Source organism: Muntiacus reevesi, chromosome 1 (assembly GCF_963930625.1).
Source record: "Muntiacus reevesi chromosome 1, mMunRee1.1, whole genome shotgun sequence".
NCBI classification, from domain to species: domain Eukaryota; kingdom Metazoa; phylum Chordata; class Mammalia; order Artiodactyla; family Cervidae; genus Muntiacus; species Muntiacus reevesi.
Window position 1 is genome coordinate 66,302,207 of NC_089249.1, and position 12,998 is coordinate 66,315,204.

At 41.4% G+C, this 12,998-nt stretch overlaps 1 protein-coding gene across 3 annotated transcripts in view; it reads right to left on the reverse strand.

Annotated features, from left to right (window-relative positions):
• UCK2 (uridine-cytidine kinase 2) overlaps positions 1-12,998 on the reverse strand; it is a 73,906-nt gene that overhangs the window by 32,017 nt on the left and 28,891 nt on the right. The window contains exon 1 of one of the 3 annotated variants that reach the window (XM_065946457.1): positions 12,540-12,595. The exons of the other annotated variants lie outside the window; for them this stretch is intronic. Within the exon in view, the coding sequence (XP_065802529.1) occupies positions 12,540-12,566 (27 nt within the window). The 5' untranslated portion in view covers positions 12,567-12,595. Of the gene's footprint in view, positions 1-12,539; positions 12,596-12,998 lie in introns of those variants that run through there. 3 annotated transcript variants of the gene reach the window in all.

A 12,998-nucleotide genomic window follows, 5' to 3' on the forward strand; every position in this document is an offset into this window, starting at 1 on the left:
AAAAAATCAATGACCATCCGTCTTTCGTGATTCAACTACTGCCATGGGCTGAATTGTGATCCCCCAAAAGCTATGACCATGTCCTAACCCCTGGAATCTCAGAATGTGATCTTATTTGGAATAAAGTTCTTTGCAAATGCAACTGAGGCTGAGGATGAGGTTGATGCCATCCTTGGAATGGAGGAACCCTAAACCAACGACAAGTGTCCTCGTAACAAAGAGAAAAGAAAGAAACAGATGTGAGGGGATGCCACATGAAGATGAAGCTAGAGATTGGAGAGATGAGAGAACTGGAGAGATGAGAGAACTGGAGACTGAGGAGCTCCACCAGAAGCTAGGAGAGAAGCATGCACCAGATTCTCCTTCGGAAGGAACCAAGGCTGTCTAACATCTATATTTTGGACTTCTGGCCTCCAGAAATACAAGAGGATAAATTTCCATTGTTTTAAACCACCAACTTTGTGATGATTTGTTACTGTGGCCCCAGTAAACTAATACATTTGACATTTTTCAACAAGTGGGTTCAATTTCTCTTTTTAAATCACAGAAAATATAAGCATGTCCTTAACTTCTATTTATGTATATTCCTGGACATAATTTTTCCCGCCCAGAGGATACAGGCCATAAGGATACATATCATTTCATTCTACAATCTTTTCTGCAGGGTTCTTCCTGGTATTTTATGTTTGTTCTAACTGTAAACTATTACTAGGTGGCATATAGGAGTGTCTACTCATCAAATATCCTGGTTAATAATTATCATACATGCTAAACAGACTCAATTTTCAAAGGTTTCTTAAAAGAAGCCATACTGACTAATAGGCTAAATCTACTGTTTCCTTGGTAACTAAGAACTTGCTTTTAGATCTAGCAATGTGCTTTAGGGTCTTCAAAATGAGTAGTAATTACTAGGCTGAAGATATACAAAAAGTACCATTTTGTATCTTGAGAGAAATACCCTAAGCTTCTGGTTTCTGAGCAGATTGATTTAAAAAAAAAAAAAGGCCAATATGGACAAAAACTCCCCACTAACCACAAAGTTTTAAAAAGGTGAAAAATGGATCTTTTGAATCAGGCTGGGCACATAGGGCCTGGCTTGATTTCTGACTGTACCACACCAGTTAAATGTCAGAAAACTTGACCTCTCAGACTGTTAACTATACAGTGGGACTGACAACCATTCCACAAATGCGCTCTAGGTGTTATCAAGTTAATATACACAACAGTGGCTAACAGAAATACAATGCTCAATAAAAATTATTCTTGCCTCTAAATCTCCTTAAACTTTCATTTATACAAGTATTTATATATTTATACAACTATGTTAAATGGATAACCAACAAGGACCTAGTGTATAGCACAGGGGACTCAGCTCAAAGTTATGTGGCAGCCTGGATGGGAGCAGCGTTTGGAGGAGAATGGATACATGTATATGTATCACTGAGTACCTGGGACTACCACAACATTATTAACTGGTTATACTTCAATATAAAATTAAAAGTTTAAAAAATTAAAAACAAAATCTGAGCTGAAATTCTGGGTTATATTCTTTGCTTTTAGTTTTAATCTTGGTTTTTTTGTGTGTACTTACTTATTTCTATTACCCTTTTCAAGGCAGTTAGGTTTTTAAGAGGCAATATCTATGGTACATAGTACAAGATCTAAAAGGTATGAAATAGCAGAATGTGAATTTGCCTTTTTCCCACCCCACATCCAACCACCTTTGACTTCCTTGTAGCCACTGTTTTCAGTTTTCATGTACATCCTTTGAGATGTGGTCACGTCACATAAAAACATAAGCGTGTACAATTCCTCAGAAAGGAAAAAAAAAACCAGTAATACAATGCTGTCTGTACCTTCATTTACTCATATATTTGGAAGATTTTCCCAGTGCACTTAAGGCCACTTCCTTTACAAGTACATACATTCCACTGTAAGAAGGAATTGCAGCTAGTCTTCCACTGATAAGCATTTTAATTGTGCTCAACTTTTTCTAAAACAAGCACTCTGTATGGCCATATGTATACACCTGTGAGAAATGGGGTATTTCCTGCCACACCAGTAAACCAAGAATGTTACAGTCCCCAGCAGTTGCAGCCACAGATGGGGAGCTGGTGACCCGAGGGAACTCAAGAAGGAGAGAATGCCAGTCATCAGACTGCTGCCGCTGCCTCCAGCGAGCCCTGAGCAAACTGGAGACGTGGAAACAGGATCCTGGCCCAGAAAACGGAGGCACATATCAAAGCCATGGTTTCAGTGGGCCCAGATTCCTGTATCTTCCCACACATAGAAAAGCACTGCGCTCGTTAACTGGGGATACCTGGTCTTCTTTCACTAACAACCACCTTTTGGGACTTCCCTGGTGGTGCAGTGGATGTCAATCTGCCTGCCAAAGCAGGGGACACAGGTTAGACCCCTGGTCCAGGAAGATTCCAGAGACCAACTGAGCCCACGCACCACAACTGCTGATCCCGTGTTCCAGAGCCCAAGAGCCACACCTACTGAAGCCCAGGCACCTAGCGCCTATGCTCCGCAACCAGAGAAGCCACTTCAACGCGAAGCCTGTGCAGCCCGACCAAGAGCGGACCCTGCTCATCACAACTAGAGAAAGCCCAAGTGCAGCAACAAAGATCCAGCACAGCCGAAAATAAATAAGATAAAATCATCTTTTGATACTTTTTGCAACTCCTTTGTTGCAAAACTTCTATACAACATGGATCTTCTCTGGCCTCCTCAGTGAGGTTCTCTCGGGGGTTACTTGAGATGCTGCTTCCCAGGCTCGAGGTCCTAAATATTCCCACGGGGTGAAACAGAACTCTTCGACTTTTAGGTTGTGAATACTTTTTTTAGGCCAACACCTGTCACATAAATTTCTAGTACTGGATCTGCTAGGGCAAAGAATCTGTATTTTTAAAATTTCCATACATAAACCCAGATAGCCCCCACCATCAATTATTTACATACACCTATTTACACATACCTATACTTATATGTCACACCCATACATGACCACTGGAAAAACCATAGCCTTGACTAGATGGATCTTTGTTAGCAAAGTAATGTCTCTGCTTTTTAATATGCTATCTAGGTTGGTCATAACTTTCCTTCCAAGGAGTAAGCTATCTTTTAATTTCAAGGCTGCAATCACCATCTGCAGTGATTTTGGAGCCCAAAAGAGTAAAATCTGACACTGCTTCCACGGTTTCCCCATCTGAGTTGGAGAAGACTCTTGAGAGTCCCTAGGACTGCAAGGAGATCCAACCAGTCCATCCTAGAGGAGATCAGTCCTGGGTGTTCATTGGAAGAACTGATGCTGAAGCTGAAACTCCAAAACTTTGGCCACCTCATGCAAAGAGTTGACTCACTGGAAAAGACTCTGATGCTGGGAGGGATTGGGGGCAGGAGGAGAAGGGGATGACAGAAGATGAGATGACTGGATGGCATCACCAACTCAATGGACTTGAGTCTGAGTAAAGTCCGGGAGTTGGTGATGGACAGGGAGGCCTGGCGTGTTGCGATTCATGGGGTCGCAAAGAGTCGGACACAACTGAGCGACTGAACTGAACTGACTGATACTCATATCTGAAATTCTAACTTAATCCTCTCTACCTATTTAATTTACATTTCTATTTTACATGAGGAAAAGCATCATAAGCCTTCTGTTTTTCTTCCTCTGAAACCTGTCTGTTGATATCTTATCCTCACTCTCTGTTAAGTTGCTGGTCTTTCCTCATTGAAAAGCTCTTGATTTCTATTAAGAAAACAGACTCGTTTCTCATTTGTATCACAAATAACCTTTCCAGTGAACTGCCTTTTTCCGTTAAAAACTGTGATGTTTCCTAAAGAAAATTTTTATTTGTACAGTTAAATTGACTAGTTTTGTAAAAACTTTTATCATGTTCTACTTTAAAAAGTCGCATCTATGCGGATTCCCAGGTGGCTCAGTGGTAAAGAATCTGCCTGCAATGCAGGAGACGGCCAAGACATCACTTCTGTCCCTGGGTCAGGAAGATATTATCACGCAGAAATGTACAGTAAACTCTCCCAAACTTTCTTCTTCTCAGGTATCCTTTCTTTGCCTTCAACTCCCAAGATGGAGCCAGCTCAAAGGAGGACCACAAGAGGGCCCCAGTCCAGCGGTTCTCTGAACCCTGAAGCCACAGGCGGGACACCCAGGGACCACCCAGGGCAAACAACGGAAAGGAAACGAGAACTAACCGAGTGGGTTGTAAGAAACTTCCTGCGCACATACAAAGAGCTACAGAAAAACCTGCAGCTGTGTCCCTCTGGAATTCATCCTGAAAGAGACAGGATCTGTTTTCAAGCCTCTGGCCCACAGCTGCACAGAGGGTGAGGTCAGACTCGAGCTGTGGCACGACTTTCAGGGCAAAAATCTGCAGCAGGTTTAGAGTCCATCACAGATTAAGGCCATGTGTAAAGTGGTCTTTCTCTCAAACACAAGGTGTTTCCCCACCTCACACAGGGTACTCCATGAACAGTGTGAGATCCTGTTTCTTCTCTACTGGGGCAAACAGCTAATATAAGTACACACATCCTCACAAAAAACCCTCCACAAACTAATGGGGAACTTCAGGCCAAACCAACCTCCTATAAAGAACACAAATATAACTAAAGATAGTAGATTAAGAAGGACATTAAATATCATGTATTCTCAAGTTATTTTTTTAAATTTACTTAAATTGGGAGAAAATTGCTTTACAATATCGTGTTGGTTTCTGCCATACAACAATGCAAATCAGTCATAATTATATATATACACACACACACACACACACAAACATATATATATATATATATATATATATATATATATATATGCAAAAAGGCAAAATGGCTGTCTGACGAGGCCTTACAAATAGCTGAGAAAAGAAGAGAAGCGAAAGGCAAAGGAGAAAAGGAAAGATTTGAATGCAGAGTTCCAAGAATAGCAAGGAGAGAAAAGAAAGCCATCCTCAGCAATCAATGCAAAGAAATACAGGAAAACAATAGAATGGGAAAGACTAGAGAGAGATCTCTTCAGGAAAATTAGAGATACCAAGGGAACACTTCATGCAGAGATGGGCACAATAACGAACAGAAACGGTATGGACCAAACAGAAGCAGAAGATATTAAGAAGAGGTGGCAAGAATACAGAGAAGAACTATACAAAAAAGATCTTCATGACCCAGATAATCATGATGCTGTGATCACTCACCTAGAGCCAGACACCCTGGAATGTGAAGTCAAGTGGACCTTAGGAAGCATCACTACAACAAAGTTGGTGGAGGTGATGGAATTCCAGTTGAGCTATTTCAAATCCTAAAAGATGAAGCTGTGAAAGTGCTGCACTCAATATGCCAGCAAATTTGGGAAACTCAGCAGTGGCCACAGGACTGGAAAAGGTCAGTTTTCATTCCAGTCCCAAAGAAAGGCAATGCCAAAGAACGCTCAAACTACCACACAATTGCACTCATCTCACACGCTAGTAAAGTAATGCTCAAAATTCTCCAAGCCAGGCTTCAGCAATACGTGAACCGTGAACTTCCAGATGTTCAAGCTGGTTTTAGAAAAGGCAGAGGAACCAGAGATCAGATTGCCAACATCCGCTGGATCATCCAGAAAGCAAGAGAGTTTCAGAAAAATGTCTATTTCTACTTTATTGACTATGCCACAGAACCTTTGATTGTGTGGATCACAATAAACTGTGGAAAATTCTGAAAGAGATGAGAATACCAGACCACCTTACTGGCCTCCTGAGAAACCTGTATGCAAGTCAAGAAACAAGAGCTAGAACTGGACATGGAACAATAGACTGGTTCCAAATCGGGAAAGGAGTACGTCAAGGCTGTATATTGTTACCCTGCTTATTTAACTTATATACACAGTATACCCTGCAAAATGCTGGGCTGGATGAAGCACAAGCTGGAATCAAGATTGGTGGGAGAAATATCAGTAACCTCAGATATGCAGATGACACTACCCTTACGGCAGAAAGCAAAGAAGAACTAGAATCTCTTGATGAAAGTGAAAAGAGGAGAGTGAAAAAGTTGGCTTAAAACTCAACATTCAGAAAACTAAGATTATGATATCCAGTCCCATCATTTCATGGCAAATAGATGGGGAAACAATGGAAACAGGGACAGACTTTATATTTTTGGGCTACAAAATCACTACAGATGGTGACTGTAGCCATGAAACTGAAAGATGCTTGCTCCTTGCTACAAAAGCTATGACCAATCTAAACAGTATATTAAAAAGTAGAGACATTACTTTACCAACAAAGGTGTGTCTAGTCAAAAGTGATGGCTTTTCCAGTAGCCATGTATGGATGTGAGAGCTGGACTATAAAGAAAGCTGAGCACCGAAGAATTGATGCTTTTGAACTGTGGTGTTGGAGAGGACTCTTGAGAGTCCCTTGGACTGCAAGGAGATGCAACCAGTCCATCCTAAAGGAAATCAGTTCTGGATATTCATAGGAAGGACTGATGTTGAAGCTGAAACTCCAATATTTTTTCACCTGATGTAAAGAACCGACACATTTGAAAAGACCCTGATGCTGGGAAAGATTGAAGGCGGGAGAAGGTAACGACAGAGGATGAGATGGTTGGATGGCATCACAGACACAACGGACATGCGTTTGAGCAGGCTCTGGAAGTTGGTGATGGACAGGGAGGTCTGGCGTGCTGCAGTCCATGGGGCCGCAAGGAGGTAGACACAACTGAGGGACTGAACTGAACTGATATATCTCCCCTCCCTCTGGAGCCTCTCTCCTCTTCACCCATCCAGGTCATCACAGACAGCCAGGCTGGGCTAAGTCCTCACTGGCTATCCACTTTACACATGAGACTGTATATAGGCTGAAGTTCCTTTCTCTAGTCATCCCACTCTCTCCCTCCCGCACTGTGCCCACAGGTCCATTCTCTACATTTGCGTCCCCACTGCATCCCTGAAAACAGGTTCATCAATACTGTTTTTCTAGATTCTATATATATTTATTTTTCTCCCTCTGACTTACATCACTCTCTATAACAGGCTCTAGGTTCATCCACCTCACTAGGACTGACTCAAACTTGTTCCTTTTGTATCTAAGTAATACTCCATTGTTATTAAGCCCCACGTCTTTCTTACGCATTCCTGTTGATGGACATCTAGGTTGCTTCCACGTCCGAGCTGTTGTGAACAGTGCTCCTAGGGACGCTGGGGTGCATGCACGTGTGCTCAGGTGCTCACTGGTGTCCGACTCTGAGACCCCATGGACTGTAGCCCGCAAGTCTACTCTGCCCATGGGACTTTTCAGGCGAGATCACTGGAGTGGGTTTACATGTGTCTTTTCAATCATGGTTTTCTCAAAGTATATGCCCAGTAGTGGGATTGCTGGGTCATATGGTAGCTTCATTCCTAGTTTTTAACGAATCTCTACACTGTTCTTCATAGTGGCTGTAGCAACTTACATTCCCACCAACAGTGCAAGCACTTTCCCTTTTCTCTACATCCTCTCCAGGATTTACTGTCTGCAGATTTTTTTGATTATTGTCATTCTGACTGGTGTGAAGTGATACCTCACTGAAGTTTTGATTTGCATTTCTCTAATCTCCTTCCCTTTCCCCCTTTCTCAACTGAAATAGCTCCTACAGATACCCAGGGAACAGTGCACAGAAGTTCCCTCAGGGGAGCTTCCTGAGTGTGCACCCTCGCCATAATGCGGCGAGAGGCTTGAACCGCTTCCTCCAAGATCATTCAAATGGAACCTTCTTGCCAGAGACCGTGACTCACTAACTCCTGTGAGTTGAAGCTAAGCATCTTCCTTCCTATGGTAAAATTATCTTTCAACTAACTGCATTAGGAAAACTGAACAGTCACATGCCAGAAAAAGAAAGAAAGAGAAAGAAAAATGAAGCTGGAATCCTACCTTATACAATGTACCAAAATTAACTCTAAATGGACCAAAGGCCTAAATCTAAGATTTGAAACAACAAATCCCAAACTCTTTCAAGAAAACAAAGGAGGAAAGCATCCTGACACTGGATTCGGCAAAGACTTTTTTTAGACATGATACCAATACCACAAGCAGCAAGAGAAAAAAAATAAGATGGACTTCAACAAAAGTAAAACCTTTTGAGCATCAAAGGACACTATCAACAGAGTAAAAAAGCATCCTAAGGAATGTGAGAAAATATTTGCAAATCACATATCTGATAGGAGATTGGTACCCAGAATACACAAAGAACTCTTACAACAACAACAAAAACCAATTAAAAAATGATCAAGAACTTTCCTAGTGCACCAGTGGTTTAAGAATCCACCTGCCAATTCAAGGGACATGGGTTTCACCTGGTCCAGGAAGAAGCCACATGCTGAAGTACAACGACAGAAGCCCACACGCCCTAGGGTCCAAGGCCATGACAAGAGCCACCGCAGTGAGAATCCTGCACACCCCAGTAAGGACAGCCCCTGCTCACCGCAGTTAGAGAAGGTTCGCACACAGCAGTGAAGACCCAGCTCAGCCAAATAATAAACAAATAAATAAAACTGGGGGGGGGGGGTGGCAGGGGGGGTGGAAAAACTGAGATATCAACAAAAATTTTCATTAAAAAAAAATGATCAAGAATCGAACAGACACTTCTCCTAAGACTATATGAGTGCTTAATAAGCACAGGAAAGATGTTCAACATGACTCATCATTAGGGGAATGCAGACCAACATCACAGTGACACCTCTTCACACCCATCAGGAAGGCGATTAGCAGAAGAAAATAACAAGTGTTGACAAGGATATGGAGGCACTGGTACCCTGGGCACTGCTGTAAAATGTAGCAAAGGACTGTAAAATAGCGCAAGCACTGTGGAAGACAGTACAGTAACTTCTCAAAAAACTAAACACAGAATTACCATAAGACCCAGCATTCCAGTTCTAAACATATACCCAAAAGAACCAAAAGCAAGGAGCAGATATTTGTACATTCATGTTCAAAGCAGCATTATTCACAATAGCCAAAAAGTAGAAGCAATCAAAGTATCTATCGATGGATGAATGGATAAACAAAATGTGATGCTATAAAACTATACAATGGAGTCTCTGTTTACCCTGAAGAAGGAAGGAAATTATGACACATGCTACAACATGGATGAACCTTAATTCCTGGAGGAATTAAGCCAAATGAAACAAACCAACCACAAAAGACAAATACCATATGATTCACTTATGACATACTTAGCAGTAGTAGAATGGTGGTTTCCATGGGCTGGAGGGAAAGGGGAATGAGGAGGTACTGTTAAACAGGTAGAATTTCAAGCTGGAGAAGGTGAAAGAGTTCTGGAGATGAATGGTGGTAATGGCATTCAACAATGTGAATGTATTTAATGCCACAGAACTGTTCACTTTAAAATGGTTCAAAATGCAAATACTATGTTACATATATTTTACCACAGTAAAAACTTATCTATTTACATTACTAATCTCTTATCACCAAACTACATCAATTATGGGCAAGGGTCTGATCTCATTCATCTTTGTACACCTATCCAAGTGCCAAGCCCTCAATAAAAGTATACTAAGTCAAAGTCACATTTCTCAAGCAGATTCTAAAACCAAGATGTTTTCCAGGTTCAGAGTACTGAAAGGTAGCCCCTGAAACCTTGATGTGGAAATACACACACATACACACCATATCAGTTATAGACATCAATTCTCTCACTAACAAATATTTAACAAAAAAATAAAATAAAAATCAACAGCTGGCATTGCTATTTATCAACTTAAAGCATGCGTGCTGGGTCACTTCAGTGTCTGCCTCTTTGTGACCCTATGGACCACAGTCCGCCAGGCTCCTCTGACCATGGAATTCTCCAGGCAAGAATACTGGAATAGGTTGCCATGCCTCCTCCAGGGGATCTCCCGGACCCAGGGATCAAAGCCCTGTCTCATGCCTCTTGCATTGGCAGATGGTTCTTTACCGCTAGCACCACTTGGGAAGCCCACTTAATTCCCAGTACATCCTAAAAACACAGCGTATACTCTAATCTTCCAGAGTTAACTTCCTCTTCCAGGAAGACTTGAAAGATTGCACCTAGAAAGTGCCCTTCCTCCCTCCTCCTCCTTTTCTCCCTCCCCATACTCCCCATACTAGCTAACCAGTTTTCTGCAACCCTTCCTCAGTTTCCAGCCACACACCAACTCCTATGAACAATGCCCGGATTACTGAAAAAGGATTAGATCTTTCTGCTAAGGAGGTGGGAAGCGGCAGGCTTGGTCTCAGACCTATATAAAAGCAAAAATCTTGGCACTGAGTCCTGCCACCACTGGTGGAAGTAGAGTCTGAAGAGATGCGTGTTCTATAGTTAGTTATGGCCGCTATCACCAGAGTTAACCACCCACTTGCTTTTCCCAGTTCTTTCACAGGGTCCTTGGTTACGATGGGAGGTTGGTTCCTTTCGGATCACCTCTACTGTCCTCTCATGGTGGAAACGTCCTACAGAGCTTCCTACAGAAATGGAATGTATAGTCAGCGGCTCGCTTTTTCATGTTCAAGAGAGGTTTTTAAAAAAGACAATATAGTGTGTACATGTCAGTCACAAACTCAAATCTCCCCTGTCCTCCTGAGTCTGCTTTCTGCTTTGTAAATAAGTTCATTTGTATCATTCTTTTCATTCTGCATATAAGCGATATTATATGTCTTTCTTTGTCTGACTTACTCCACTTGATATGATAATCCTGCTATATTTAGAGTAGATAACAAGCAAGGACCTACTGTTAATCAGGAAACTCTGCTCAATATTCTATAACAACCTAAATGGGGAAAGAATTTGAAAAAGAATAGATGCATGTATGTATAATAAGTAAATAAAACAATACAGGTCTCTCTTTTCACATGAAAAAATAAGGAATATATAAATTGAGGCTGTTTTTAAGAAAGAACTTACCCCACTCCATCCCAAAAAAATGTAAGAGCAAAAAATGCTAGAAGCAAGAGTTTTTTCTAGCTCTTTCTTCTGCGGTGCTCACTGCTGCGCTCACCATGCCTGCCCAGGAACTAGCTTACTACATTGCTGTGCCAGCAACACACTGCATCTGGGACCCAGCTGTCCTGGGTCTACTCACAGTGGTGCCAACAGCAAACACGAAGGATTCCGCTCCCACTTTGGCAAGAGTATGAAAAATGTTCATCCTTTTAACCTATAATTCAACTTTAAGGAATTTATCCTAAGGAAATAATCAAAGTGGAACGCAAAACTTATATAAAGATGTTCATCACTGCAAAAAAGTTGATGACAACCTACTTAGTCAACAATGAGGGGGGTGGGTTTATTAAATAAATCCTGGAATATTGCACACACAATATAATACAAGTACCAAGCCATGTCTGCAAAAAATAAATTTGGTAATATGGGAAAATTCTCAGGATAAGTTTTAAAAAGCTATGTTTTTCTCAATTTTGTCCAAAACCAAAATAAGTTCTATGGATGTATATATTAAATTCAGAAAGAAATTTAATAGTTTTAACAATGGTTAGGTGTGGGTGAAGCCAAATACAAAACACTTTTCTTCTTCCTTATACAATTTTTACTTCTTTTTATACACTAAATGATAAAGTTCAAGCATAAACATAAAATGACATTTGTTTCTGAAATGCCACTTTAAAATTTAGTCTATTTATTTTGGAAAGATTGCTAAAAGGAAAAGTTGTACACTCTGGTAAGGTTCACAATCCATGATCACTAGGAAAGGGAGAGATGGAAAAAATCCTACGGTTTCCTATTCTCGTTTGGCACCCTGTATCTGACCTTTAAAAAAGCCAAAGAATGCACAAAAACAGGAGACAGATCCAGGACCCTGATATGAGGGGTCACTTACCTGTTGTTGGAAAAATAAAGGAGAAACTATTAAAAAAATAAAAGACAATTTTTTATAGTATAATGTAAGGTGATTGCTGTATTTCACAAATACATAAAGTAACTGATGCACACCATATAAGCTTTCAGACACTCAGAACTTAGTCTTTATTGCAGACCAAACTGGTTTGCAAACCAGCAATTAGGAAGCACAAGATGATCTCTATGATCCTACTACTAATACTCTGAATTTCTAAACACTCTGTTGGAAGTCGTTCAGGCTCAACCATACTACAATCGAGTCCAAAACTAATTTCAAGCATGCTTTTTTAGCATCTGGTTCCAATGACTTCCCTTTAACCCACAAAAGGTCCTGGCTTGAAAAGAATCTTTCCTTCTTTACAAAATATCCTACAAGCAATCCCCAAACTTAAACACACACACACACACACACACACACACACACACACACACACACACACACACACACACACACTGCCACCTAAATGGCTGTGCAAAAGTAAAACACATTTTTCCATATAAATGAGTGAGGACTCCGTTCCCAGCATCGTTTCTACTGTCATTTAACCCGTAATGATGATCTGTCCACAAATCAGAAAAAGCAATACCGCTGCAAGTCTAAACTTCAGGTGAAGAACACCAGCACAGCTGAAACAGCTGAGTGCCTGCTGGTGCCTGAGGGCACAAACCTGTGCTTCGGAAGCTTTGTTCTTCATGCCACTCACAGAAAACGGCCAGCGGGACTGGCTCTCCAATACACAGTCTGGCCACATCTCTCCAGGGGTCCCTACGCCAAACCTCACTGTCTCACCAGTTTTCTGTGCGTCCCCAGAGATGAGCCCGCAAGTGCATAAACCCCTCTCAGGGCCAATCTGCAAAACACATCTCTAGCACGGGAGGGAGCGCCCTCTAGGTGGAGGCGCCAATAGCTGCACAGTTCTTTCCTCGGGGCCCAAAGGCTCACACATAATTACATGTTTCCCAAGTTTCAGATCTGGCTGAGGGCAGCTGAGAACCAGACAGTAAAATTATCTCTAAGCAGCCAAATGCCTAGCAAGGTCCCAGATTTAGATAAAACTCTGCTTTCTCTACACAGGGAAATCCTCAATTATAGTTATTTACTCTTTCTTTTTACCCACAAAACTAAG